Source organism: Python bivittatus, unplaced genomic scaffold (assembly GCF_059951505.1).
Source record: "Python bivittatus isolate LINGU-HERP-01145 unplaced genomic scaffold, Pbiv_v1 ctg000480_np1212, whole genome shotgun sequence".
NCBI lineage: Eukaryota > Metazoa > Chordata > Lepidosauria > Squamata > Pythonidae > Python > Python bivittatus.
In genome coordinates, this window is record NW_028277075.1 from 10,459,280 (window position 1) to 10,486,078 (window position 26,799).

At 42.1% G+C, this 26,799-nt stretch overlaps 1 protein-coding gene across 1 annotated transcript; it reads left to right on the plus strand.

Annotated features, from left to right (window-relative positions):
- The first annotated feature begins 11 nt into the window (after nt 1-11).
- Nucleotides 12-26,319, plus strand: TGFB3 (transforming growth factor beta 3). Its single transcript, XM_007432307.3, has 7 exons — nt 12-2,991; nt 9,183-9,346; nt 14,511-14,640; nt 16,233-16,340; nt 17,111-17,282; nt 20,406-20,559; nt 23,739-26,319. The coding sequence occupies exons 1-7, from the start codon at nt 2,646-2,648 to the stop codon at nt 23,895-23,897; spliced, it is 1,233 nt and encodes a 410-aa protein (XP_007432369.1). The 5' UTR covers nt 12-2,645; the 3' UTR covers nt 23,898-26,319.
- The last annotated feature ends 480 nt before the right edge of the window (nt 26,320-26,799 follow it).

A 26,799-nucleotide genomic window follows, 5' to 3' on the forward strand; every position in this document is an offset into this window, starting at 1 on the left:
GTGGTCTGTTTATTGTCTCTTCATTTCCATAATTCCACCTGCTGGAAATTTTTTGCACTTACATGCAACATGCATACTTACACGCTAGCAAAGCAGTCACATGAGTAATCTATCACACAATTTTTGCTCAATATACAGCAACGTACATAAAATTTTTGTTACAACATGCGGATAGTGATAATGCATCACTGAATGCTCTAGTAGCCATTTCTGTCACTTTGGAATATGTAATGTTAATTGGATTCATTGGACACTAATGATTGATTTTCATCAGGTGACTCAACCTTTATGAGAAAGGATGAGTTCCTTATTTTCTAAATATTTAAATTGCTGCTTTCTATTTATATTATCTTCTTTCTCTTTATACATTTAGAGAACTTTTGTCATGGAATTGTTTTATTGTGTTTTGGTTGCTATATTTTATATTAAGTTTTGGGTATTATTTTGTAATAGAAAAGTAAAGTACATATTTGACAATAAATCAACTGAAATATTACTTATGGATGTAAGGAATGACATATTTCCAGCAGGCATCTTTTCATTCTAAGAGCCGCTAAAATAAAACTGGAAATAGGATGTCAGGGCAAGTGAAATGGTTCATAAAATGGAAAGGTCACATTAGGTACACTTTAGCTTTAAGATTCAAGATATTGTTTAGCAGCTGGAAATAACTGGGAGGAGAAGACGACATAATGCCAAAATATTCAATCCATTCTCCTTTTCCGTTTCAGGGACAAGCTTTCTTGAAAACCATTCCAAAAAGGGCTTCTCCTAAAAGTTAGGAGAACACTGTCCACCAGAGGGCATTATTCGCTTCCTTGGCTGCACTTTACTCCTAGCCTGCAGCGATTTATGTAATAAATAAAATTAAAAAATTAAAAAGTGGGGCGGGGCCTCTACAGAGAGCATAGTTCTTTTTTATTGTTATTTTTAAAGATGCTTAAGACGAGAACGGGGGGGGGGATAAAAGAGAAATGCAAAGATGGATTTATAAATTCTAAAAATTAAATTAAAGAGAACATACAGTAGTTCCAAGTCGCTTGCTATCTCAGTTCGCAACCTCACATTCGAAAGCTGCCCATCCCCAGTATTCTACGAAAAAAGCAAAACCGGAAAGAACAACGACCTCTTCAAAACACAGCATAACCCTTTTTTGTTTTCAGGATCAACCTCTTATGATGCTGTTACGGCAACTGTCAGGCGAGCTTTTCAATGCTGTAGCATCCTAAAGTCATATTCTTAGGCCACAGTTAAAAATGTGGATCTTTGCTACAATCCAACCGATCTGCAAGGTTTACTTGGAAGAAGTCATTCCACCAAGCTTTATATTTGAGCATGGCTGTGGGATCGAATCAGTTCGTTAGTCAAAAATGTTTAGTACAAGGGAATGATCGAGTGCAGGATCATACAGGTGTGCCAACACTTAGATTCCATTCGTTGGCACCACCGTCGATCACGAGATCATGACAAAACACCAGCACAGAAAACACCAGTTTCGTGATGCTTCTAGGACGTCGGTTGTAACAGAGGTTCCTCGAAGAATTTCGGACTATTTTTCCCTATTTTATCTCACGCCCCACACCCTAGATTTTCGGGCCAGCGATTCTTCTGAAAAAGAAAGAGGGAGGAAAAGAGGTTAACGTGTTGATACAGTTTGTGGGGCGAACCTCTTCAGCTCCTATTGATAACCCCAACGAAGCTCGGGAGCCGAGACCCCTAAGCGCGGCCGCCTTCCCACAGCGGGAAGCGCCCCATTAACGTTGCGCTGGACGCGAAGGCTGGGCTTGGAGAGAGCCCTCATATGCTCCCCCTGTGCCCGGCCCGGTCTCAAAGACGTCATGAGAGGGAGGTATAAAATTTCAAGCGAGAGAAACAGAAGCAGGCAGTGCGCCTTGCGAGAAAACGCAGAGGCGGCGGCGGGGTCCGGGGGGAGCTCGGCGGCAGTCGCGAGCAGAACGTCGGCGTCTCGGCAGAAGAAAAGAGACGGCTTCTACCAGAAACTGGGCAGCCGGACGACGGAGGAAGGCGGACGAGCTCCGAAAGCCGGCCAGGGGCAGCGCCAGCGGCTTTGCCCGCCCGCGCCAAACGCCCCCGCCCCGTGCGCGGCGGCGGCGGCGGCGGCTGAGGCAGTTCAGGCGCACCTCTTGAGGCGACCCCGCTTCGGCGCTGTTCCCACCGGCACGGCGAGCCACGAAAAGGCATGAATGGGGCGCACCGGCAGCCACAAGTGCGCTCTCGGGCCCGCCTGACGCGTGCGCTCCCGACGGAGTCTCCCGGGCGCCTGCCTCCTCGGAAGCTGCCCAGCAGCACAGCGGAATTCGGAGCCCGGGCGAAGCGGTGAAGCCGGCAGCTCGCCCTTCCCCCCGGCCCGATTTGCCCCCTGCGCGGACGCCTTCGCACTCATGGAGAGGAACCCCGGCGGGGCGAGGCGCCGATCCGCTTCCTCCTCTACCTCGAGAGCGGCCAGCGATTCTTCCTAGGCTAGAAGTCCAACCCGCTCCCGAGGCCGGCGGGGAAATCCTTCATGCCCCTTCTTGCCAAGTGCCAAGCTGCAGGATCTGCCCGGTCGCCCGCACCTTTCTGTGTGCGCGCTTTCCTGCGGAGATACCCCGCCGCTCTTTCTCCACCCTGCACCACGCCTGAAGATGCACTTGCGCAGGACTTTACTGCTCCTCTCCCTCTTGAGCTTGGCCACCGTCAGCCTGTCGCTCTCCTCCTGCACGACGCTGGACCTGGAGCACATCAAGAAGAAGAGGGTAGAGGCCATCCGGGGCCAAATCCTGAGCAAGTTGCGCCTAACCAGCCCTCCAGAGAGTGTGGGGCGAAGCCACGTGCCCTATCAAGTCCTGGCTCTATATAACAGCACCCGGGAGCTCTTGGAGGAGATGGAGGAGGAGAAGGAGGACAGCTGCTCCCAGGACAACTCTGAGTCAGAGTACTACGCCAAAGAGATCCACAAGTTTGACATGATCCAGGGCTTTCCGGAGCACAGTAAGTCCTTGTTCCTTCTGGGTTCCCAGAGGGCCATTTAAAGAGCAGGAAGAGGTGAGAGATGTTGCTTACCGAACTTTACACTTCAGGGAGAAAAACACAGCAGCCTGAAAGCTAAAGGTTCAAGAGTGGAAAAGACTGGGTGACAACATCTGAGCTCTTGTTTTTCTTTTACTGTACAATCTGGGAAAGTAAAAAAGGGAGGCAGAGTGCCCTAGAATGACTGAGTCCCTGTATAAGCTTAGATCTGAATCCAAGGCCCAGGAGACTGGATTCTCTGCAATTGCTTAGTTGTCTGTAAATTCCTGGTTGCAGAAATAAAGAGCATTTCTCTGCCAGGTCTCTTGAGAGATGTGTCCTGACAACAGAAGTCCCCCCCCCCCTTTAGGATGCAGAATCCTGTCTGGCCAAGAGGTTGGCAATAGCTGTTCATTGCGGCATTGACTGCACTGTGCGTGTATGTGTTATGACTGCCTGCCAGAGCACTGATGTTTATGCAAATGGATGAGGGTGTACTTGTATGCATATTGTCTGGACATATATTAGTTGCACAAGTGACCTTTGCAAAGATTTTATTGTGTGGTGTGTGTGTATCTCTACAAAAGACATATGTAGATGTGTTTCCTACATAGCCAATAATGTGAAGTGTATGTCTTGGATGTGGAGAGAACATTTCGTCGAACAGGACAATAAAATGTATCTGACTTTAGAAGCGGCATACAAATTTAACTCATCTATGAATGTTGTGGCCAAACAGACTTACACATTGATTTGTTCATACCTATCTATGATCTGATCTCTTAGCAAGCATATTTCAGGTTTAGGTCTGATAGTATGCTCAGATGGGTTTTCTAATAATGGAAGAGTCAGGGAAGGAGGCTATGAGTCTCTGGCCATGGCTTATTTTTCCTTTGCTGCCATTAGGTGTCCTCATGGGCTCTTGAATTAACACAGAGCTGAGTGGGAGGTGAGATGGAGGACGTGGCCAAGTATCCTTGAGGGAGGGGTAGAAAAAGCAATAAGAGAAGAGAATGGCAGGAATATCTTTCAGGCTGTTGGTGATGAGTGTAGAGGGGCTGAAGATGGGTTGAGTGATGAGGGTCAGAGCCTAAACAATTCAGGCTGCAATCACTGCACTCTTTCTTGAAAGTATGTTTTACTAAGGAAAGTAGGGCCGGCTTCTGAGCAAACATAGATAGCCTCTGGGAAGTCTTCACGTAACCTCTCCGAATCCAAGAGTTACAAATGTCAGGTTTTTGATGTTGTGCAGCCCCCTCCCCATGGATAGAAGACTTTAGCATTGGTAAGAAGCAAACCAGGGCTCAGCCAGCTTTTGATGTCTTGGAATAACATCATCCACAAATCCAGCCAGTGAGAGAAGAACCAAGGATATCTACAAAGCTAAAGTAGGAGGCAGGGGGGAAGAGAGCAACAAAGAACATGAGTGGGTGGGAGCAATGCACTTCAGGACAGAGAGAGCAAAAAGTGTTTTGATGCTTTGAAGCCAAAATTATTTTTGAAGGACTGAGTAGATATATTAATATGTTCCATATGTGACCAGCAATCACTGCAGATGCTGGGCAAGCTTTCTCCTACAGAGAATACATAATGCATATTCAGCCACAACTGGCATGGTGGATTTGGATTCTGCTTTGCATGCAATGAAGTAAGTCATGGGATAATCAGTAGTCAGCATGACCATTCAACCTGCACTCAGGAGCAGATCTGGAATTGTAAGGAAAACATTTGGTAATGCTTATGGCAGTTTTAGTCATTCAGCCACTTAAACCTTTTGCCAGTTCTGCATGCAGAAAACTCCTCCTTATCCCCAGCTCCCTATTGTGGTAGTATGTCCTGATTGCCACAGTAGTTTTGCAGCCAGGTTGCTGTTGGACAACAAAAAGGTGCTGGTGCCTTTCCATGCAGAACATTGGCTTTCTTTGCATTGGGGGCAATCTCAGCTCGGACAGCACAGTCCTTACCTTGGCAACAAGGGTCTGAGTTAGAAACGGTTAAACTATGTATGAGCAGCTACCCTTCCTAAGTGGCTTTTCATGCGAGATACACCCACAGAGTTTTGTTTTTTAAATTTTCAAGAGAACGTCATGCTGTTCCCGCTTCAAGAAATTTGTAAGTTGAAAAATGTGAATATGAATCAAAGTCAAAAGAACAGAAGTGGCACAGTAGCTTCTTCGTAATGCTGAGGGGGTTATGAAAATGATACACAATAGAACAGATACAGCAAAGCAGAGGAGAAGAAGATTCTGGTTCACAAAGTGGGCTTTGTGAAGGTCAAAAAAAAAAAAAACACCACCAAAGATACAGATGTTGTACATCTGTGCCTCCTCTTGCTATGAAACAGTAGAAATATGGAGCCCCAGAAGTTGAACAAACAATAAATGCCCTGAAGCTATATGACATGTAAAATAATATTGCTGGGTTTTAGCATTTCACCGTGGTAGTAAAATAGAGGAGTTAATAAGGTATTGCAGTACTTAGACTGTTGCATACAAGTATGTTTGCCTCATTTTTCCTGAGTGGTGAGAAGTTTCAGGGGTTCAGTGCTTATCCAGGGTAAATTCATTTTAAGAAGATCACAGGAAGCTTATGGAATTATGCAGTATTTGAGCTTAGATACAAATATACAAGTTGTGCAGAGATAAAACCCCCGTCATTTAAATATCCCTCAAATTAATTCCACTGCTTCGTATTCAGTTCTCAAAGAGAAGTAACCAGTAGCACAGGATGCCTCCGTGACCTGCTCAGTTCAGCCCCCTTAACTGTGTTGCCTTCAAAAAAAGCACTGCAGTCTCAAGACTTGCTCCTGTTGTTCCTGTGCTAACTTGGATGGCATCAGCCTTAGCTGGGAGAGGGCCCCACTGCCCTGTCTGGAAGGCTTGAGGAAGGTCCAGTTATTGAAAGCAATCAGTCAACAAACTATTTAGCAGAAGATATACCCTGAAAGTTTGCCACCACCTTTTAAATTCTGCCCCATCTCCTTGTGTAGCAACATGCCGAGGTAAGTTTCCCTGAACAAATACCACTTGAAGAATGAAAAACACCTTCTGCATCCTTAGCCAACATGGTTATATTAAGTGGGATCATGGGAGTTATAGTTCAGTAAAGCTGGAACGTTACTTACTTGCTCAATTATTTTCCTAATCCATATAGGAACTAACTGAACAAATTGTGCAGCAGCCTAAGAATGTCTTTATGCAGGAGATAAATGAAAACACAGGGAGGGCTGCTTGGAGTGTTATATAGGAAATGGCTATTTCTGCCTGTTCACCTTCCTACAAATCAACAAGGAATTTGGTGGAAACTTCCAATGCTCTACATGAGAGGCAGGGAAACAATTAATGGATATAATATATTCCACCCCTTCACATGTTTTCAAATATCATAACCAGAAAAAAAATTCCATGAATGACCCTCGGGATTCCTATGTATAGCAAGCTGCAATAAATAATGAGGCGACAATGCAAATATCTCCATATTTTAATTTGACTAAACTGCCCCATAAAGATATGTGATCCATGTCAATAGCAACGATTGTCAGAAGCACATTTCAAGGGAAAGAAAAAGGGATAGTAGTCAACATTGTTAATAATTTAACTTTAGTCATAGAACAGTGATGAGCTACATTTTGTTGGTGGGGACTATAGATGTTCTTAGAAAACCAAAGTGGTGGGTGCCTGCAGCCTAGCTGGATAATAGAGGTATCCCGGATGCTGCTCAGGGAATGTCAGGGAACAACTCCAGCAATATGTCTTCTGCTCAACAGGGGATTTGTGATTGGCCATCTCTGGCAGTTGTGTTATGAATACCTATTTTGTGAGAGTGACTACAATATACTCCTAACATCCCAAATATGGGCCAGCCCCAGAAAGGTCTCTATTCTGTATTAGGGAAAAGGATATTTGATTTGAAGGATGTCCTGGAAAGCCAAAGAGGAGTTTGATGCAAAGTCAGTATACTCAGGCAGGGAGAGAAACTGCAGGCAAAGATAAAGGTAGCAAGAGCAGAGGTTTGCTGATATTAGCCCAGAGTCAACCAGGTAGGTAGTTGCTCACAGTGAGAAGTTGAACTATGGACTTTCTGGGAGAAAGTGTTGTTTTGACTTGTCTCCTGGGGCCAAACAATTTGCATTCCAAGAGATGCCATTGAAGTTAGATCATGATGAGAAAAGTAAGAGTGCAATTTAACCCTGGTAAAAGCAGAGGCCTGCCTTGCTGAAATCTGTGCCATTTCTCCCCCTTGCCTGAATGATGGATTTGGTCCCATGTCTTCAAAAGTGGCCAGTATTCAACTTTCCCCTGGCTTTGTCTCTCTGCCAGGTGGTGATTCAGAACAAACAGAGAGCCAAACCACTCTCCTCTCTCCCCACTCCCCGCCACCCGAGGAAGTGGGGCAAGTCTTATTCCATTGAGGTTTCAGTGCTGATACAGACAATTCTGAACGGCACACACAGGAAATAGCCCTGGCTCCAAACCGTTAATCAGATAGTTGAGAGAATTTGTCTTGTTCCAGGACTTTAGTCCTGCAGAGGAAGCAAGATAGCAGGAGGAGGAGAGCTTTTGCTCTGATAGAAAAGCAGGCAGCCCCACATCCTGGTTCCAAATGATGACAGGAGAAGAAGTGGACCCTTATGTATGCACACACCCTGCCTCCTCAACATTTCATCTCTAGGACAGGAGTGTACATGGCAAAAAAAAAAAAAAAAATCTGATGGCTGCTGTCCACATGACGCCATGTGGCAGGCTTCCCAGAGCACTACATCTTTGTTTCTTGTCAAAAGCAGCAGAGAGCACTACATCTTTGGGGCTTGGGGGAGCAGCCTGTGTGTGTGGGCGAGGAGTCGTCGAGTTAAAGACCCCACCTAGCCCTCTCCTGGTGGTCTGCTGTTTGGGCTTAAGGTGTGAAGCCAACTTCTGGAAAGAAATCAAAGCCTCCAAAGAGGAGACAGAAGGAGAAAAGGAAACGCAGCAGTTAGCACGTGTAAGGAAACACTTGGGGCTGAAAAAGATTAATTTTACCTATTTCAATCTAAGTTTGACCTACGAGTTGGCATTCAATCCCTTGTGGTGGTCTTGATGAATTATTTCTATTGGGAGGTGATTTTCTTGGGTTTCTCAGTAGCTTCTGATAACATTGATCAGGAGGAGGCAACCTCAGAGTCCCCTCTGATTATACCACTAGATTCGAGTTTCCTGCCATTTTGAGATGAGGAACATACAAGAATTGCAGTAGAGACCAAAATATGTGTGATGTGGGTTTTTTGTTTTTTTAAAAAAATGTGTTAACACATCTGTTCTAAAGCTAGTCAGGGAAAAAAGAAAAAATCACACTGCCAAGCATTGCTACTTGTCATCTGTTGTCCAAAGGCTTCCTCAAGATTGCACCAACAAAATTTGGTGGCAAAACTACTTAATGAGGGGCTTGTGGTTTTCTGATGGGTTTTGGAATATTTATTTATTTATTTTGGAAGAAATAAGAAAAACTGATGTGTGAGCCTTTAACAAATTGAACACAGCTATTTTAATTGTAAAAAAAACAACAACCAAATTATTAATTCCCTGGCAGGTTTAGGTGAGAACATGTTTGAAAGCAATGCATTTAAAAAAAAATCTTTTGGCTTTTGATGGCCTGGTTTTAGCTGCTTATCCTTTGCAATGGTTTTAAACACTTTTTTTTTGTTCTTTATTCATTTTAAGATTGTTCCTTGTCCTGAATATTGGGACAAAATTATTGATAAGCTTAAATGAATGAATTGTTAAATGATGGATACCTAAAGGTAACCAGTTTATCGATGCATACTAGGGCCACTGTTTCTATTACCCTCAAATGTTTTAATCTGCCTATGGTGCAGCAGCTGGAAGTAATACATTTTATTGGGTAATTTTAGTTTAGCATTTTTTTAATTGAACATCTTCACGTGAAAACTTTTTCCCCCCTTTGGGGCAGTGTGGCAACCACTACCTACCACATCCATTTTGGAAAGGATGGGGTATTTTTTCAATCTATGCAAATCCTTTCAATTTAGCCAGGGGTTAACTCTGCCCCAATTCTTCTACCTAGTATATTAATAATGCTTTCAATCCTTGTTGGATTATGATCTCCTTCCTCGACACCTCAATATTTATGTGCCATTCCAGCTCATTTGTTAACCTACTTTTGTCACTTTGTCTTAGATGAGCTGCCACTGTGCCCCAAAGGAGTCACTTCCAACATGTTCCGCTTCAACGTGTCTTCAGCAGAGACAAACAGCACCAACCTCTTCCGGGCAGAGTTTCGGGTCCTGCGCTTGCCAAACCTCAGCTCCAAACGTTCTGAGCAGCGTATTGAGCTCTTTCAGGTAACCATGCCTCCTAGCAGGGCCTCCAGGGCACTTGGAGGGAAGATCTGCTGTTTGCAGTTGACATTTTTGCTTTCTTTCCGGTCCCCCCAGACCATGAACACTAACCTTTCCACTCTGGTGCCTGATCCCTTATGGAATAGCTTTGTTTCCCAGAACAGTTTTTTCCTATAGAAGGCCAGGGTGTGGTGAAGGGAGAAGGAGAAAGGCTATGGTTGTCTTAGCATTAGGAAATTCATCCTCATCATTTTATAGACAAGCCATGATATGTGCTTGGACTCAATACCTAATACCCAGCAGTTAAAATCTAGTAAGGGACTCTTCTTGTTCTTTGCTCGTTCTTTTTTACTGAAGGGTTCATCTTCACATCCTTCTACATTCATCTTGAGGAGGCCTAGCTAACCATTTTGAAGGACCCTACCCATAGCATAGCCTTCCCCTCAACCATAGTTCATAGCCAAAACCAGCTGATGTCAGGTTTTTCTGAATTGAAACTGAAAGGGGGTTTTCCACCTTCCCCTGGCAGAAGCCAAGCTATTTGCACTGTGCTTGGTACTTTGGCTGCTACTAAGTCAAGGATGCAAAGTAATGGGATCTGTCCAGCTCCTATTGACCACTTTTGACTGGTGTGGGCATGCCCCCTCCCATCTGTTCTCCACTGCACAATGTGTCAGCCAGTTGGCATGGCTGTCAACATACTGTGCAGGATTCCTCACAGTTCAGCAAACCTGCACGGCTGCTGACATGCTTCTGCCAGAAGGTGGAAAAGTTCCAACTTCCAGCACCCCTACCCCCACCTGCTGGTTGCAGCCAGCATTATCACCACGTGCGACCAGTTAGCATGGATACCATGTACCGTGTGGGGGATGAGGGGATAACCCTATGGCATGTTGACTGGTAACTCACTGGCTGACGTGAGAAAGTTCTCCCATTCCAGGCAATGCCCCCTTGAAAGTCTTGTGGACAGTGTGGAGTATCTGGAAGGCAAGAGTATTATTGGGGGGGGGGGGCAGGTCACATGGAGGAGGGGCTCCTAGTGAGTCAGGAGAGGAGAGCACCTTCTTCTCTTCTGGAAATCTCCCTCCCCACAAGATCAGGTTCTAACAAATGGTTAACCCATCACTCTAGTTATCTGTCACAATTTCTCCCCCACCCCACATCAGGAAGAGCAACCAATGCAAATTTTATCCACCATCTGGGAAAACCACAAATTGCTGCTCCTTAACTTACCCCACAGTAAATAGCTACAACAGTGACACTCTTAACTGATGCAGACTCTGGTCTGGCTATCTGGACAGAGCACATTGGTGCTGGTGTGCGTTGTGCTGGAGGACAGCGTGTTCAATCAGCTGTCTGGATATACCCAAAGACAGACACTTCACTCTTCCTAACATTCCCAGCACAGGCCATAGTGCCTTCAATAGACATTCCGTAGGCTGTAGTAACACATTGTGCTGTTCTTGAATATTCCAAGGGCTTAACATACATTTATCTCAATAACAGTTTAGAGTAGGACTATAGCAAATGTGGGGCAGAGGGGATAAAGCTGAGGAACCCTAGAGTGAAAAACTGTGAAGCGTAAGTATAGGCTGAGGGAAGGTTTAACAGGAACCTAAATGCTGGTACCCTAAAATAATTTTATTTTCCTTTTATTGTAATGTTGTGGAGTCCTTGGGGTTCTCTGAGCTGGGTTGTTTTCTTGCAGACATTTCATTACCCAGCTAGGTAAATGAAGCATCTGCAAGAAAACAACCAAGCTAAAAGAACCCCAAGGACTTCACAACGCAACTCTGAGCTACATATATTCTCTTCTATTATGTTATAAATCCTGATACATTGTTTTATTTCAATGCAGATTTCAGTGCAGTAATGTTTATATAATATTATTAACATTATTAACATTCTACTATTTAAAAAGTTTAAAGTATTGAAAATAAAAAGAAAAAAGTGAAAATTCTATCAGTATTAATTGCCTTTTAGGATTTTAGTGTTACAAACATTGCATTATTTAACTTTTCATCCAAAGTTGAGTACTGTATAAGATTAAAAAAAGAACCACTGCAATTCACATCAGAGTATTAGTTATACGATAGTGGTTTTGGTCTTGAACTAATTACTTAATATTAAGATCTCCAAAGTATTGTTACTTAATGTATGTGTATGCATGTATGTACAGATGCTTTTCAGGTTACGACCACTCGTTCAGCGACTGTTTAAACTTGCAACGGAGCTGAATGAGGGCGACCTACGATGGATCCTTCTGTTCTGGCCATCGCAGTGAGCCTGGAATATATATGTTGATAAAAGGAAATAAAAGATAGATAAAGCAAATTTAACAAAAATTAAAATACATAAAAGTTAAAATACCTAAAAAGTAGAAAAATAATTGGATTGGATATTAAAAATAATTATTTTATGGTGTTTTAAAAAGTGCTTAGAACTGTCCATCTAGCACTGCTGCCCATGGCAAAAAAGCTGGAAGGAGGAAGCATATTAATTTCTTACCCAAGTGCTAATGTACCTGTGGGGCAGGGGGTATGATCAAGATGGCAGCGTGCAACATGCATAAAAAAGAGGTGGGGCTATCTTGACTCTTTTTACTCTGCTTGTTTCTGAGCTACTAGCTAGAATACTGCCACTTTCCTTTATTATCATCTAAGCAAGTAAGTGAAATAAATTAATATTTAGGGGAGAGGGCGCCAGCATTTTGCAGGGCCAGGCCAGGGGTGTGATCTAACTAATTTGGTCTGGTGTGCAAAGCAGTTGGTTCTTTTTCTCCCCAAGATCTGAATTGCTGCGTCTTTCCTCATTTTGTGCAAATGGCTCTAGGACTTTGTATTGCTGGCCTGAGAATAGGGGGTTTGCTCTTGGGCACTGTAGTTTCAGACCAAATAAGGGGGTAGCAGTGAGTCTTCTGTGGGAAGGGACCCATAGGCAGATCATTCTGTGAACAAGAGACATGCAGAGCAGGAGCGGGAAAAAAGAGGCAAGCCAGGACTGTGTGAAGAAGCCACCTTTCACTGCACTGTCAACCACCACTCCCTCTTTTCCTTGCAAACTGAAGATGGACCGAGTGCCAGCCTGCCCCTTCCCCTGCGGCCATCCCAGGAACATGGCGGGTGGGGGGCAGACACAGCATGGGGCAGCAAGGGTGCAGCGGGGAGCACTCGAACCATGCCCTGTCTCTCACCTGATCATGTTGCTGATTGTTCCATAGTTGGGTAGCACCCCTGGCCTAAGTCCTTTTGTAATTATAATCCAGCATCGAAAAACATATACTTTACATAAGGGCACTCAGAAAGTTCTCCATTTGAATCAAGGAATTTCACTTCATAATTCAGCATAGCATAATGCAATGCTTATACCTATCTGATTGACTGATCAATTATGTGCAATCACATCAGTGCCTACTCTTAGCAGCCATTTACATAGATTTTCTCCTAATGATCTATCCCTAACCTGGTCCTTCAGGTCTTCCAATGATGCACTCATCGCCACTATAACTGAGTCCATCCATTGCTGATCATCCTCTTCTTCTCTTTCCTTTCACCTTTCCCAGCATTAGAGCCTTCTCCAGAGAGCTAGATCTTCACATAGTGTGTCCAAAGTAAGATGATTTAAGTCTGGTCATCTGTGCCTCTGTGAGAACTCTGGGTTGATTTGTCTGATGAACCATTTGTTTATTTTCTTGGCTGTCCATGATATTCTCAGAACTCTTCTCCACCACCAAAGTTCAAAAGCATCAATATTCTTCCTATTCTGCTTCTTCAAAGTCCAACTTTCTCTTCCACATAGAGTTAAGGGAATACCATTGCTTGCATGATTCTGATCTTTGTAGGTATAAACACATCATGGCATTTGAATATCTTTTCCAAGGCCTTTGTGGCTGGTCTACCAAGTGCTAGTCTGCAGTGTATTTCTCGACTGCTTGTTCCTTTACTTTTGATGTTTGATCCTAAAAGACAGAAGTTATCCCCAACTTTAATATCTTCATTGTTAAATATGCCTACTTACCTGGGAGAAAACCCTACTGAATGAAGGTTCCTGCAGATATTTGTGTGGCTCCCTCCCTTATGTCATTCAGGAAATTTTGAAGACCTGGTTGTTTCCCCAGGCCTTGGGGACAGGATGATCATGGAACCCCCTTTTTGGTTTTGGTTTGGTTTGGTTTTTGTACTTTATTTTATTCATTTATTTATTTTAATTCCTATAGTTGCCCATCTCATCCAAGTGACTCTGGGCAGCGAACAATCATAAAAACAATTTGCTCTTCTGTTCTGTTGTATTTTCTTTTCATAAGTTGATTCTTAGTTGTAAGTCTCCTGGAGTCATTTAGGATTTGGGCAGCCCTCTAAATTACCAAATAAATATAAACAAACAGACATATTCCTAAGTAGATAAGTGAAACATCATACTGTTAGTCATTTACATTATCCTAGTTCTCCAGTGCTGTAATCTGATTGAGAAGTGAGAAAATATCAAATAGGAGTATTGTATCAGAAATCATTTCTGAGCACTATGCTTATTCAAAGCACCTTTATTAAACAGAATGAAATATATGTATTTGAAAGCCAGATGCTCTACTAATAATTTTGGAAAGTATTAGTCCTTTGAACCACAGCTTTCATCTATGCTCCCTTTTAGTTCATTGCCGGCTACTTACACAGAGCTGCTTCTAGGAAGATGTAAAGCAACTTAGGTACCTAGGCTAGTATTGCTCCAAGAATTCATAGTAATTGTAGCATATGAGAAGCGAAGCCCTTCATGTGGAGGCATAAGCAGCTCTCACAATCAGGAGCATCAGGACATGGAGTCCTTTCAAGCAGTTTTCTAGCAAAACCATGGGCCCAATCATGATACAGCTCAGCCTCAGCCTGTAACTTCATCCCCTTGTGTTATCATCTCCTGTGTTTTATCATCACATCTTTATGTGCATGCTTTCCTGTCATACTCAAATTTTCTTTTCGAAAGTACAGCTAGAATTTGCTCAGATGTGCCTATGAATCGCACTGGATATTTTACATATGATTGCTTTCATACCCAGGAAACCAGAGGCAAAAACAGTTACTCAAGCATTCTTACAGGAAGAGTTGGCCTTATCAAAGGAAACCCAGTAATTGTCCTTTCTGAACTAAACAGTGCCTTGCATCATCTTCTTCTGTAGATCCTGAAACCTGATGAGCATATTGCAAAGCAGCGGTACCTCAGTGGCCGAAATGTATTGATACGGGGCTCCCCTGAATGGCTGTCCTTTGATGTCACAGAGACGGTCCGTGAATGGCTTTTGCATAGAGGTGAGTGGCACATGAACTAAGTCACTTTCCTCTCTGTTAGCAAGATGCACGTGCCTGCTCAGACAGAGACATATAGGAAAACCACCCTTTCCCCACTTGACAGGCTCCATAGGTATTGGACTGCAATTTCTATCATGGCCAATAAGAGTTAAGTTCTGGGAATTTCATTGGGAAATTCCAGACTGGAGAAATCTGGTGTGAATTGATTCCAGTATTGTTTTTATATATACATTTTTTCTTATATAATTAGTAATGAGAAACACAGCATACCATGGTTTACAAATTGATTTCTCGGTTGCTCAGGTTCACAGGTACATTAGCATCTGGGTATCAGCCAAAGCTGAGTTATAGGCAAGTGATTTTAGCAGAGTAGTGATCATATGCCTGAACTGTTGGTACGGCCAAGGTCAGGAGATCTTTTCCCCTAACGTGTTGTGGTGGTAATGCTGAGAGCTACAAATGACAGGGTCTTGCCCTGGAGCCTTGTAACTTATGCAGCACAGCAGTTGCTTCAGAGATCAGCACTCAGCAGAGAATAATAGAACAAAACGCACGCTGTGGGATTCGGCAGCTGCAGCTAGCTGGGAAAACTAGACAGGTGCTAAAATCCAATGGCTGCTTCAGGCCTGAGCCTCAGACTATGCTTTTGGCCACAGCCAGCAGTCTTCGCTTATGCGGGATGTTTGTTACTCTCACGTTTCCTACCTCCATCAGCGCTGCCAAGAATGTTCAGGTTCCATGACAATTAAATACAAAGCAGTGTCCAAATATTATACGTAAACTTGGAACATTAATTTCCCATGTAAGTCCTAACTGTAGTACTGAAGGTCTTTTCTTGCTGGATTTTGGATTTAATGGTTTAGACCTCCAACAGGCAAGTTACTTAGTTGTGTCATTTATAGAATGTGGTTGGGAAAAGATATTGTGTAGAAATACAACAGCCAGCCCTCTTTCTATTTATTTGGAAGAAAGATTTACTGAGTTAAGGGGTATTGCTCCATCCAAATAATCAAGGTTTGGGAATCTTGTCATTGGGTGTCACTGATCTCTAGTCTTTTTATCCACAACATTCAGGCAAATCCTACTTTAACAAGCAGCCCTACATAAAATAATGAAGACCTGCCAATCTCTCTGAGGAACTCAAAACTATCCTATACTTAAGGTTCAAACTACATATAGCAAAAACCATCAAGATTCCTGTCAAAAGTTGATAGGTCAGTCCAGCCTACCCACAGGTCATTCCTCCTCCCTTCCCACCCACCCCCGCCCACAATATCATCAATAGCACATTATACTCAACTTGCTTTTGTTGGGGGATGAGATCATTTCAGTTTAGCAATCTAAAGCAGGACAGAAAACTCAATATGGACCTGCTATTTGTCAGAATCTGGTATTGTTTGCACATATATAGTTCAGCCCCTGCTTGTCACCTGTCTTCCACAATCATGAGTGAGCATCAGTTTCTGGGTCTCAGTTCCTAACAGATCCAATTGATGGAGGAAAATAAATGGAAATTGCTGAATCATTATTTTACTTTCAGGAATATTGGTTTGTAAGTTTGTTTGTTTTTTTAATTCTTCATTTTCCAACAGAAACTAACCTGGGACTGGAGATTAGTGTCCATTGTCCATGCAACACCTTTCAATCCAATGGTGACATTCTGGAGAATATGCATGAGGTGCTGGAGATCAAATTCAAAGGTGACAGAAATGAAACTGGAGGGGAAAGTAAAATAACTCACCTAAATCTGGATATTGTTATGGCATTCCTGGCCTAATTATATTACATTACATTCCAACATGTGTGCTTCTATATGAGCAATTGCTGGATATTCATTCATTCATTCATTCATTCATTCATTCATTCATTCATTCATTCATTCACAGTAGAGATGCAGTGGATAGATAGTGAGTGTGGGCATTTGTATACTTACAGATTACCTTAATAGCAGTCCCCGTTTCAGGGAACTCTAAGCCTTGTGCTTAGAATAGGCATCTCTTAACAATATTCTCAGTGTTTTCACAAAACGTTGGGGAAAACTGTGATGTTTATACTGGCATAAAACTGCTAATTGTTATAGATATTACCCCTATTACTGAGTTATATATAAAAGTTCATAAATCTGTAGACATCCAGCCTCTCACAAACCCAGCTCTGCTATGCTGTTGGAATATGTGGGCGCAGAAATTAGGAATGGCTTGTGGTAACCATAGGAAGCCAGTAGCTTGTAGACTCAGCATTAGTAAGTACCTGGCTTTTGGCCTTGCAATGTGGACAGTAGTATTTACAAACTTTGTATCTCAGATCTTTTTTCTGTTGTTCAGTTCCAGTTGTCAGACGTCATTCATCATTAAGTAGTTCATCTCTTTTGGCCTGTTCAGGAACTGGCTTTTATGGATTCCAAGAGTTCCTAATGCAGTTCTAAAGCAAGTATGAGATTTGATGTCTGCCTTTTCCCCACTTTTTGCAGGCATAGACAGTGAAGATAGCCATGGCCGCGGGGACTTGGGGAGACTGAAGAAGCAAAAAGATCTACAAAACCCCCACTTGATCCTGATGATGCTGCCTCCACATCGTCTTGGGAGTTCAACTGTGAGAAGCCAGAGAAAGAAACGAGCACTTGACACCAATTATTGCTTTCGGTAAGCTAAGATTTCTGCACCTACCTTCCCCTGGAAATTAACCATTTCTCTGGCAAACAATGCTCTGGAAACCAACATTGGGATGGTTTTGGATAAATTTGGAATTGATAGTTAAGTGCAACTGATTAACCACACTGGTGAGTTGATCATTAATGCTGTCTCTGAGATCTATAATTTCTGCTTCCAAAAATATAAATCTTGCTGATTTATTAATCCTCACTTTAAATGTGAACTGAGTATCTGAAAATTATTCTCTGGCTGAGAGAAGGAAAATGGAAGTTTGAGTAGAACGAGTCCAGACATCCTTCAAGAAAAAGAGAAGGCAAGTGCTCTCTTTCTTTTGCATGTTTGTTTGTTTGACTTATATAGCCACCCATCTTATGGACCATAACTTTGGTGGCCCACACAATAGTAAAAACAATTAAAAGCAATATCTGAAAAAACCCATACCTAATACATAAAAAATCTACAATCATTAGGCTCCAGCTGTATCCTATCCACACCTGGGGGAAAAGTCAGCTTTTTAAGGCCTTCTGGAAAGCCAAAAGGGTGGAGTCCTCCTGGATCTTGGGGGGAGGTTCCACCGGGTGGGGTCCTCTACTGAGAAGGTGCACTTCCTGGGTCCTGCTAGATGATGACATGTGAGAGAAAGGACCTGGAGAATGCCCACCCTATCCAGCCTGGTGCAGCAGGTAGGAATCCTCAGGGAGAGGTGGTCCTGCAGATAACCTGGCCCCATGCTATACAAAGCCTTAGAGGTGATAACCAGCACCTTGAATTGTACCTGGAAAGAAACTGGAAGCCAGAACAGCTGGCACAACAGTGGTGTAATATGGGCAAAGTGAGTGGTGCCCCAAACTGCAAGCACCACTGCATTCTGAACCAATTATAATTTCCAGTCTTCAAGGGGACCTCATGTAGACTGCATTGTAATCCAGCTGGGAAGAAATCAAGGCGTGGGTGACTATGAGCAAGGCCTCCCAGTCCAGGAATGGGTCCAATTGGTGCACAAGATGGATCTGTACAAAGGCCCCTCTACCCATGACTGTCCCCTGTTTCTCAGGCAGGAGTTGCAAGTCCAGGAGGCCCTCCCAAATTGCATACCTGCTCTGTCCGGGGGAGTGCTACCTCACTGAGAGTAAAAGATGACACCTCTCCAGATTCAGAGAAGACAAAAACCCCAAGCCACTCCATCTTGCTACAGATATGAGCCAGGTGCCAACAGCACTTGGAACATTACATTTCTTCGCAGCCCAAACTTGATACGTACTGTCTGGATTGCAACTATACTAATGTACTAGGTGCAAGAAACCAGGAATCACTGAGGCAGAGGCAGAGAGGAGAGAGAAATTCCTTTTAAATGCTGCAGTCTCAGTGATACCAGGAACAAAACAGGTTCAGTTGGACTCAGAATAAGCTGAACTTTTTTGTGTGAGTTCAGGAAAAATATGAGTTCTTTTACATAATGGGTGGGCTGCATTTAGCTTGATAGATACAGGCCTGTTTTATTGAAATCTCAGGACTGTTGTCAGAGCAGGTGTCCAAAGCATGGAGTCAGAGAAGCAGATGAGCTGTATGGATTAAAGGATTATCTATAAACGAAACTCTTTTCATCCTCTGGTTCTGCCCAAACTGTCCTGTCTCTTGGAATGTAATACGGAGAGGGATAGTGCAAGTGGAGCTGAGAAACTGCTTTTTCTCATCCATTGTTCATAATTCCCTTCTTATTCTGCTCAGCAGCCTTCTGGGATCATGTATTTATTTACTCATCATAGCATCAACTGTAAAGGTGTCACAGCGGATTCCAATAATACAGCTTGGAAGATCTGCTGTCTAGCTAAGAGCAGTAATATGCCCCTGAATCTTCTGTCACTTGTGTAAGGCAGCCCCAAGGTTTGTTTTCTCCACAAAGCCGACCTAATCACGACAGCTTTGAAAGATTTATAGTAGCTTCCCATGTTCTTTTTCCTGATTAAAAGAAACAGCCCTCTCTTTTCAGGCTAGTTTTCATCCTCTTCTTCATCTGTTTCATTAATGAAGTTTCATATTAACAAAAGTTGGGGGGGGAGGGGAGGGCCTAGTAGATTTGCTACTTTCTCCTTGCAATTTTGCTCAATTAAAAAAAAAAAAAAATCTAAAGCCTTGGCCAGCCACTGACACCATTTTTTTTCTGGATTAGCTTCCTGTGCATAGTGACACATTCCATGATGGTGGTTGCCAAGTTCTCTATTATCTGTCATTCATTCATTCATTCATTCATTCATTCATTCATTCATTCATTCATTCATTCAAGATGGTTGTCTAACTCAGTGCTACTTACTATCTCTTTAGAACCAATAGACAAAAAACATCAAAACAAAAAATAAAAAATACAAAATATCACTCACATATCTGCACAATTAACCCCTTTTAAAAATAGGCTTACCTAATGTCTTTGCCCAGAGACTATGGGAAATGCGAGGTCTTCAGTGCTTTATGAAAGGCCAGAAGGACCAGGGCCATATAGATCTTGGAGAGTATGGTGTTCCACAGGGCAGGCACAGTGACAGAGTATGCGGGCCTCCTGGGTCCCATCAGATGACAGTTGAATAGACCTAGAGCATGTTCACCCTACTGGAACTTGTGGCAGAAACAATTGGAGATAGGTGGTTCCGCAAATAACCCAGCCCTATGCCAAGAAAGGTTTTATAGGTGATAACAAATCTTTGTACCTGGCAGCTTACTGGGAGCCAATACAACTTATAGAGTGGTGGTATTACATGAGTGTACTGAGGTGGGCCCACAACTATCCACCCTGCTGGTTGCAGCTTCTGAGTGGTCTTCAAGGGCATCTCCATGAAGAGTGCATTTCAGTAATCCAGAGAGGAGGTGACAAAGCACGAGTGACCATGAGCAGCCTTCTGTTCCAGGGATGGCACAATTGGTGCACAAGATGAATTTGTGCAAAGGCCTTCCTGGCCACAGCTGCTGCCTGGTCTTTGAGCTGGGGCTGAGAATCTATTAGGGCCTCCAAATTATATACAAGTTCTGTCTGGGGAAATTCTGCCCCTGAATTTATTTAATATATTATTGAATTTGAATAAGTGATTCCATTTATTTAATGCCAACTCCCTTTTGTTATAGGAATCTGGAGGAGAACTGCTGCGTACGCCGTCTCTACATTGATTTTCGTCAAGATCTGGGCTGGAAATGGGTGCATGAGCCCAAGGGATATTTTGCTAACTTTTGCTCTGGACCATGCCCATACCTTCGCAGTGCAGATACCACACACAGCACGGTAATATGGGCAAAAAGCTTACAATTTAGGGCATCTTCTTTCTCTCCCTACCACCCAAGGACAGTTACGTTTTATGGATTTTTGTCATTTACTGAGGCTGTAATCTTGCACCTAGTTTCTTAAGTTTTTATTAAACTTAGTGGAACTTGAGTAAATATGGGCAGAGGGACAGATAATTTGTAGATACATTTCTTGGAACTCACCAGAAACTTCACTTCCTTTTTAAAAAGAAACCTTTTAATTTTTTTTTTTTTTTAAGTTAACCAAGAAGTTGGCATCCTGGAAAGCAAAACACTGGTCTCTAGCATAATCTTTATTTACAAGAACAGTTCTGAATACTACATAAATACTATAGATCAGCCTTTCCCAGCCTTAACACCCTCAGGTTGTGTGGAGTACAACTCCCTGAACCATCAGCCAAGCCCATGCTAGTTGAAGAAGTATGGGAATTAAAGTCTAAGGTCATGAAAGTACCTGTTTGAGGAAGGCTGCCATAGCATTCTCAGAAAATAAAAATGGGTCAGAAAGCTCTCTCCTCAGAAGTCTGCTTAAATGCCCAGAAAGAAAAGCAAACAAAACTTGAGGTACTTCCCCTCTGTCACACCCTCTGCCTTCATCTTTGGGTGAATAGGTCTTTTGTGGCTGGCTACATCTGCCATGGCAGCTATTTTGTGAGTAAGCAAGCCTCTCTCCCATGGCAATCATTTTGCAAAACAACCCACAACATGGTCTCCACTCGACTCCCCAAACGAATGCACTGGAGCTCACAGAATGATTCTCCCTTTTTACCATGCTGGTAAACATGGGCAAATATGTTTAGTCAAGACACACTTAAAAATCCATGGTTGCCAAAAGAGGCAGCCATTCTGCTATGCCTGGCTTTTCCTTACAGGAAATAAAACAGTTGCTTTGACAGGGAGTATTTTAGTTTTGGAAAATGTCATGGAGAGTATAACATTTCCCCTCTCCAAACACTGTGGCCTCCTTCCCTCCAATTCCACTTTGCTGGTATCTGGTTTTTATTTTTTTCAAAAAAGGCAGTGTGAAATCCTGGTCATGGCTTTTCCAAGATTGTGTAAAGAGAGACATTATTCAAAATGGAATTAAGATGTAGAATGAAGTTTGTGTCAAAGGAAATAGGATATAAAAACTCAAAATGCTTCTTGTGTTTTTAATTTGGTGCACCCAAAGAAATGGAATGAAAATGGCATTCCCTAACTCTCAGATTAGTCCTATTCCAGGGACACTAATATGGCACAACCATTATGCACTATAGTTCAGTTGCAGATACACCTAATGATTCTCCTCCCCCTCCCCATGATCCACTCATCCAAGGTTTGTTTTCTGACTGCTCTGATATGTGAACCTAGTGCGATGACAATTGCATTGGAAGAACCTAGAGAAGGAACTCATTAATAAGTTCACACCAATCATGCATTCCCTCTCTGGCTTTTCCCAGCTGAAAGTACTTCTGTTCCAACTTTGCTGAAAAGGAAATCAGGGAGCGAGAGTTTGCAACTAATATCAGTGGGCACATTTTGGTTAAACCGTAACTGGTGATGGCCATGTTATGCAATTGCACTCATTATTCTGCTCCAAGAGGTGAACTGCCCACAATAAAATAAGAAAACAATCTACATACCGTTAGACACAGTATTTCTCTCTCTTCTCACCCTGTAAGTCAAATTTTAGAGTGATATGAAGTGGTTTACTATGAAGAAGCATTCTGCCCAGAATTTCTGGTGAGCAAAAATGAAACCTAGTCCTGGGTTCTACACCATCTTTGCTTTCTACCCATTTTCTGGGCCTTGGGCCAATAAAAATATTAGTTCTTTTCTGTAAAATAAATTTATTAAGGGTTAGCTGAAAAGGATTTTCCCCCTCTGGCAACAGTTATTGAAGTCAGTATTAAACCATTGTGGTTGTTAATGCCTGTTTTAAGTATTTATGTGGCAAAGTACTGTAACAGTTATTAGCTTTGGCCATAGAGGAGAATTTCCATGATGGACGACAGCTACCCAGCGCAGGTAGGAAACACCCAATGAAGCCTTGGAGCAGTTTTTCCATCAAGGTGTTGCTTATATTGCAGTTACCGTGAATATAGAGGAATTGATTGAAGAAATATTTATTAGCAATGCAGGATTTTAAAAAGTATCTATTTACCATTTGGTTGTGCATATTTAAAATCTGCACGATAGGAAAATTAATCCATGACTCAGTTTAGACATTATACTAAGTCAGTTTCTTTAACCCCATGGGGCTAAATAAGCTACAATTAAAGTTTACACAAAATGATAAATAGTAAAACATACAGTTCACTGTGGCTGGGTTCATACAAACACACTAAGAATCAAACATATTATGGCTCAGTATAATGTGAAAACTCAGTGTCTCTGTTGTTAAATGGGGCGCAGTGCTTCTAAGGAGGAGCCATGCTCTTTCTCTACATGGCAGTTCTAGTAGTTAATGGCAGGCTGTCCCAGACTAGAAAATATTGAACTTCAAAAGTGTACCTTCATTATCGCCTTCTGTATACAATATTATTTCTTAAAATAATGAGAGGAGAGGAATTGTTGGGAAAATTTCATGGGCCAAGGAGAAGGCTGATGAAAAGTGTAGACTTACAGTATCTGGACAAGTTCCACACCCTGACTTTGGAAAGTAGACAAATACTATAGTTTTCCTGGGCTTTCTTCTGATCTCCTCTCTAACAATATGTACAATGGAGCAAAGCAAGTATCTCACTTGGACTTGTAGAGGACTGAAACAGTTGGGAGGTGAATGTTGATACTTGAGAAGGACTGGATTAAATCCAGTATGATTTGGAGATGCTGGCCAAAGTAAGTTGATTTTTTTCAGCTGTTTTTCTTGAAACTCTAACAGGACTATAAGACGGTTACACCCAGTTTATTTATTTATTTTTTAACAAAAGAATATACTAAAGAACTACATATGCTAAGACAGAGGTTTGGGTGCTATAAGACTTACTTAGCTGCTCCAAATGAAAAATCATTTGATTGGTAAATTATTCAGTATATTGATCCAGTGGTTGAGGTGAGGTTGGGGCTCTAAATTTTGGGTTTTTGAAATATGTTTTCTGCCTAACATTAATCCTGGCTGGCTGGCTGGCCAGCCAGCCGTAACTAAGATCCTCATATATTTCTTGATTGTTTTTCCAGGTTCTTGGTTTATACAATACCCTGAATCCTGAAGCATCTGCTTCCCCCTGTTGTGTTCCCCAGGATCTGGATCCCCTGACCATCTTGTATTATGTTGGAAGGACCCCAAAAGTGGAACAGCTGTCTAACATGGTTGTGAAATCTTGCAAATGCAGCTGAAAAGGACCTAGTGCAATCCACAGCTGAAAAACTGCAACCACCACCCTTGGTCCCAGAGTAAAACTCAAACCATTTCTGCCTTCCTGGCTATATCTCCTTGTTCTCTGTGAGGGTTTTTCTCCATGTATGGATATTTGAGGAGGTGGACACACATACAAGCTAGATTTTTAGTGGACAAAGGCCATCAAATAAGGAATTCTCCCAAGGAGGAAATCATGAGCAGAGCGGGAGCATATAGAACTTAGAGGAAAACTAGACTTCTTTGCCCATCACTGTTTCTTCGAACTCAACCTTTCTTGCAGGAGGAGGATGGTTTCCTTTTAACAGAGCATATTTTATTAGCAACCATACCACAATGGAAGTAATTATTCTGCAGACAGTGAGCACAGGAATTTGTGGTCCAAATAGTTCAGAAAGAGGAACTTTCTCACAAATAGAAACTCTTCTCCACCTTCTCTTTCCTCCTGGAACACCTACTGGAGGGCTTCTGGCACAGAGGTTGGCTTTATTCCTGTATCCCAACCCTATTCTTTGGTAATCTTTAAAGAATCTTGAGGCTGTTGTGGTGGTTGAGATGTTCTAAAGAAATCTGCCCATCTTGCACAAGGACCTAGCCTAGGCCATACCTGCCAAAATTTTATACAAAATGTTAATCTCAATGTTGTAAAAAATTAAATTTGGGGGAGGGATATTAGAATTTTATGTTCAAGAAATTTGTTTCTCCAGAGAGAGAAATACCTCTACAGCTGTGGAAGAAGCAAGAGAGGTCAGTCTATAGCACTGAGAAGCACTTATTGCAACAAGAAGCCACCCTTTTTGAAAACATTTTTCAGTGACTGAGAGTCATGGAGGGAATGGCAATGCTGCAATGACATTGCACGAGGCAGTGGGACCAGATGGTTCAGTTGTTATCTAGCCACCTTAATTTGGTGGTGTTGGGTTAATGTTTTTTTTCATTTGTTTTTAATGATGTGTTAAACCTATGTGACTGAACTTGATGTACTTATATTATTTTGAACTAGCCCCTCTTTAAAAAAAATTGGAAAAATCACTCCATTGTTATTTGACATTTATGATCCCAAGGGACTGATCTGTGGGCTCCCTGTGCCTGGTTTATTATTAGTTTTTCCAGGAAAGCACACAGACTGACCAATCCAGATAATCTTCAGAGACATGCACCAGGATGGATTGGTTTCAGTGGTCAGGAATAGATGTTAAGTATCAGAGTGAAAGCGGCAGCTCTCTGGTCTGTGGCAGGGATGAATGCTTCTTAAGGTCCTAACAACTGAAGATCCCACACTTTTAGAACAACAGTTGTTTCAGTATCAGTGTCTCAATGGCCTTTATTTATTGGATTCAGCCATATCCAAAAGGCACCACCTTTGTCAGTCTGACTGCTGGCACACTCTCCCTATTACTTATGTGTCAATTTCACATGTTTAGACATTGGGTGGATAATGTTTAAATCATTAATTACCCGGATAGTGGACAATCTGAATGAGGAAACAGGTATGGGGAGGTAAGGGACTTCATCTCTTTGCCCCATTGCCGTGGCCCTCTTCCAACTCTTCTTTCATACAGGATGGAAGTAGTCACTTTATGCAGGTCAGGACAACAACAAGGGAGTTTCGGACCCCGCTCCCCCCACTTGGGTTCTAATCATATTGGAATTCTACATCTTTACTTCAAATTTTTTTTTTTAGATTGTTAATGAAAGAATACTGTTGGAAGACCTGAAGGACTAAGTTAGAGACAAATCTTTAGGATTAGGGTTAGAAAATCTATCTATGTGGAACGGTGAGAGTCAACACCGACTTGATGGCACATAATCAGTGGAAGAATAACAGATATTCCTCAAGGTGAGGAAGAACACATTTGGCTTCCAAATCACATTGAGGTCCTTGTGCAGGGAATCAGAAAACCACTGTTTCAACACTTTTTTTTTTTTTTTGCTGCAAAGTGGGCTATTGGAGATTGCCAGTTCAGAATGTGATATTGAATTGCATATTGCTCTCCTTTATTTCTGTTAAACCCTAGCTAGGCCTCTCTCTAGCATAGCCGTATTACTGTTCACTTTCTATCATGCTGTTCTAATTGCTAATAAGAAACATTTTTATGAAACATGAAAAAGTCCAGATACAGCAGCTGGGGTGGTGTCAATCTATCATATCGACACTTTTGGCTGAGAGCCCATGGCAGAGAAACTCAAATTCAGATAAGAGGGTACTTCCCACTTATTGCTTAGCTTTTAGCCTTTTAATTTTTCTTTTAAGATCTCCTTGATATATAACAATCAAGTTAGAAGTGAAGCAAGTAACTGTCCCAAGGACATACTTTACTATGTTTTAACTTTTGTGGACAAGAGACATCTCTTGATTTCTGCAATAATCTATATAATTTTGAAGTGAAATATTTATAAATAAATCACAGCACATAAATTTAATCATTTGGAATCTTTTTCTGCTCTACGGTTGCTTCTGATGCTCCTTAAAAATGAATACAGTTGGATGCATTTTTTCCTCAGCAAGATTGATTCTTTTGAAAATTGATCTAGATTTTGATTTCCAAATGCCATTACTGCATTTTCACTGCCTAGGATAATATTTACATTTCCTTTTTTAAATGTCAGTCTCCTATGTAACCGCACATTCTAATACCAACTCTGCAATCTTCAACAACAGTTTTAGACTTAATTACAGAACCACCCTTTATAATAAAGAACCAAACATCTCATTTTATACTTTCACTATCATACTTCCTTTCTGCAACACAAAATGCCTGTTACAAAATATCTCTAAGACATATATTAATGATATTGATCAAAATTAAGGAGGACAAATTGGAGAAAATTGCCTGAAGTCTACAAAGATTGCTACATCCTACAGAGGATGCATTTTAGTTC

What these genes read in the sequence shown, in the direction of transcription:
- TGFB3 (XM_007432307.3), top strand. Translation starts at nt 2,646, where the DNA reads ATGCACTTGCGCAGGACTTTACTGCTCCTCTCCCTCTTGAGCTTGGCC. An exon ending in CCAGGGCTTTCCGGAGCACA is followed by an intron (nt 2,992 to 9,182) that starts GTAAGTCCTTGT and finishes ACTTTGTCTTAG; the next exon opens with ATGAGCTGCCACTGTGCCCC. An exon ending in GCTGGAGATCAAATTCAAAG is followed by an intron (nt 16,341 to 17,110) that starts GTGACAGAAATG and finishes CACTTTTTGCAG; the next exon opens with GCATAGACAGTGAAGATAGC.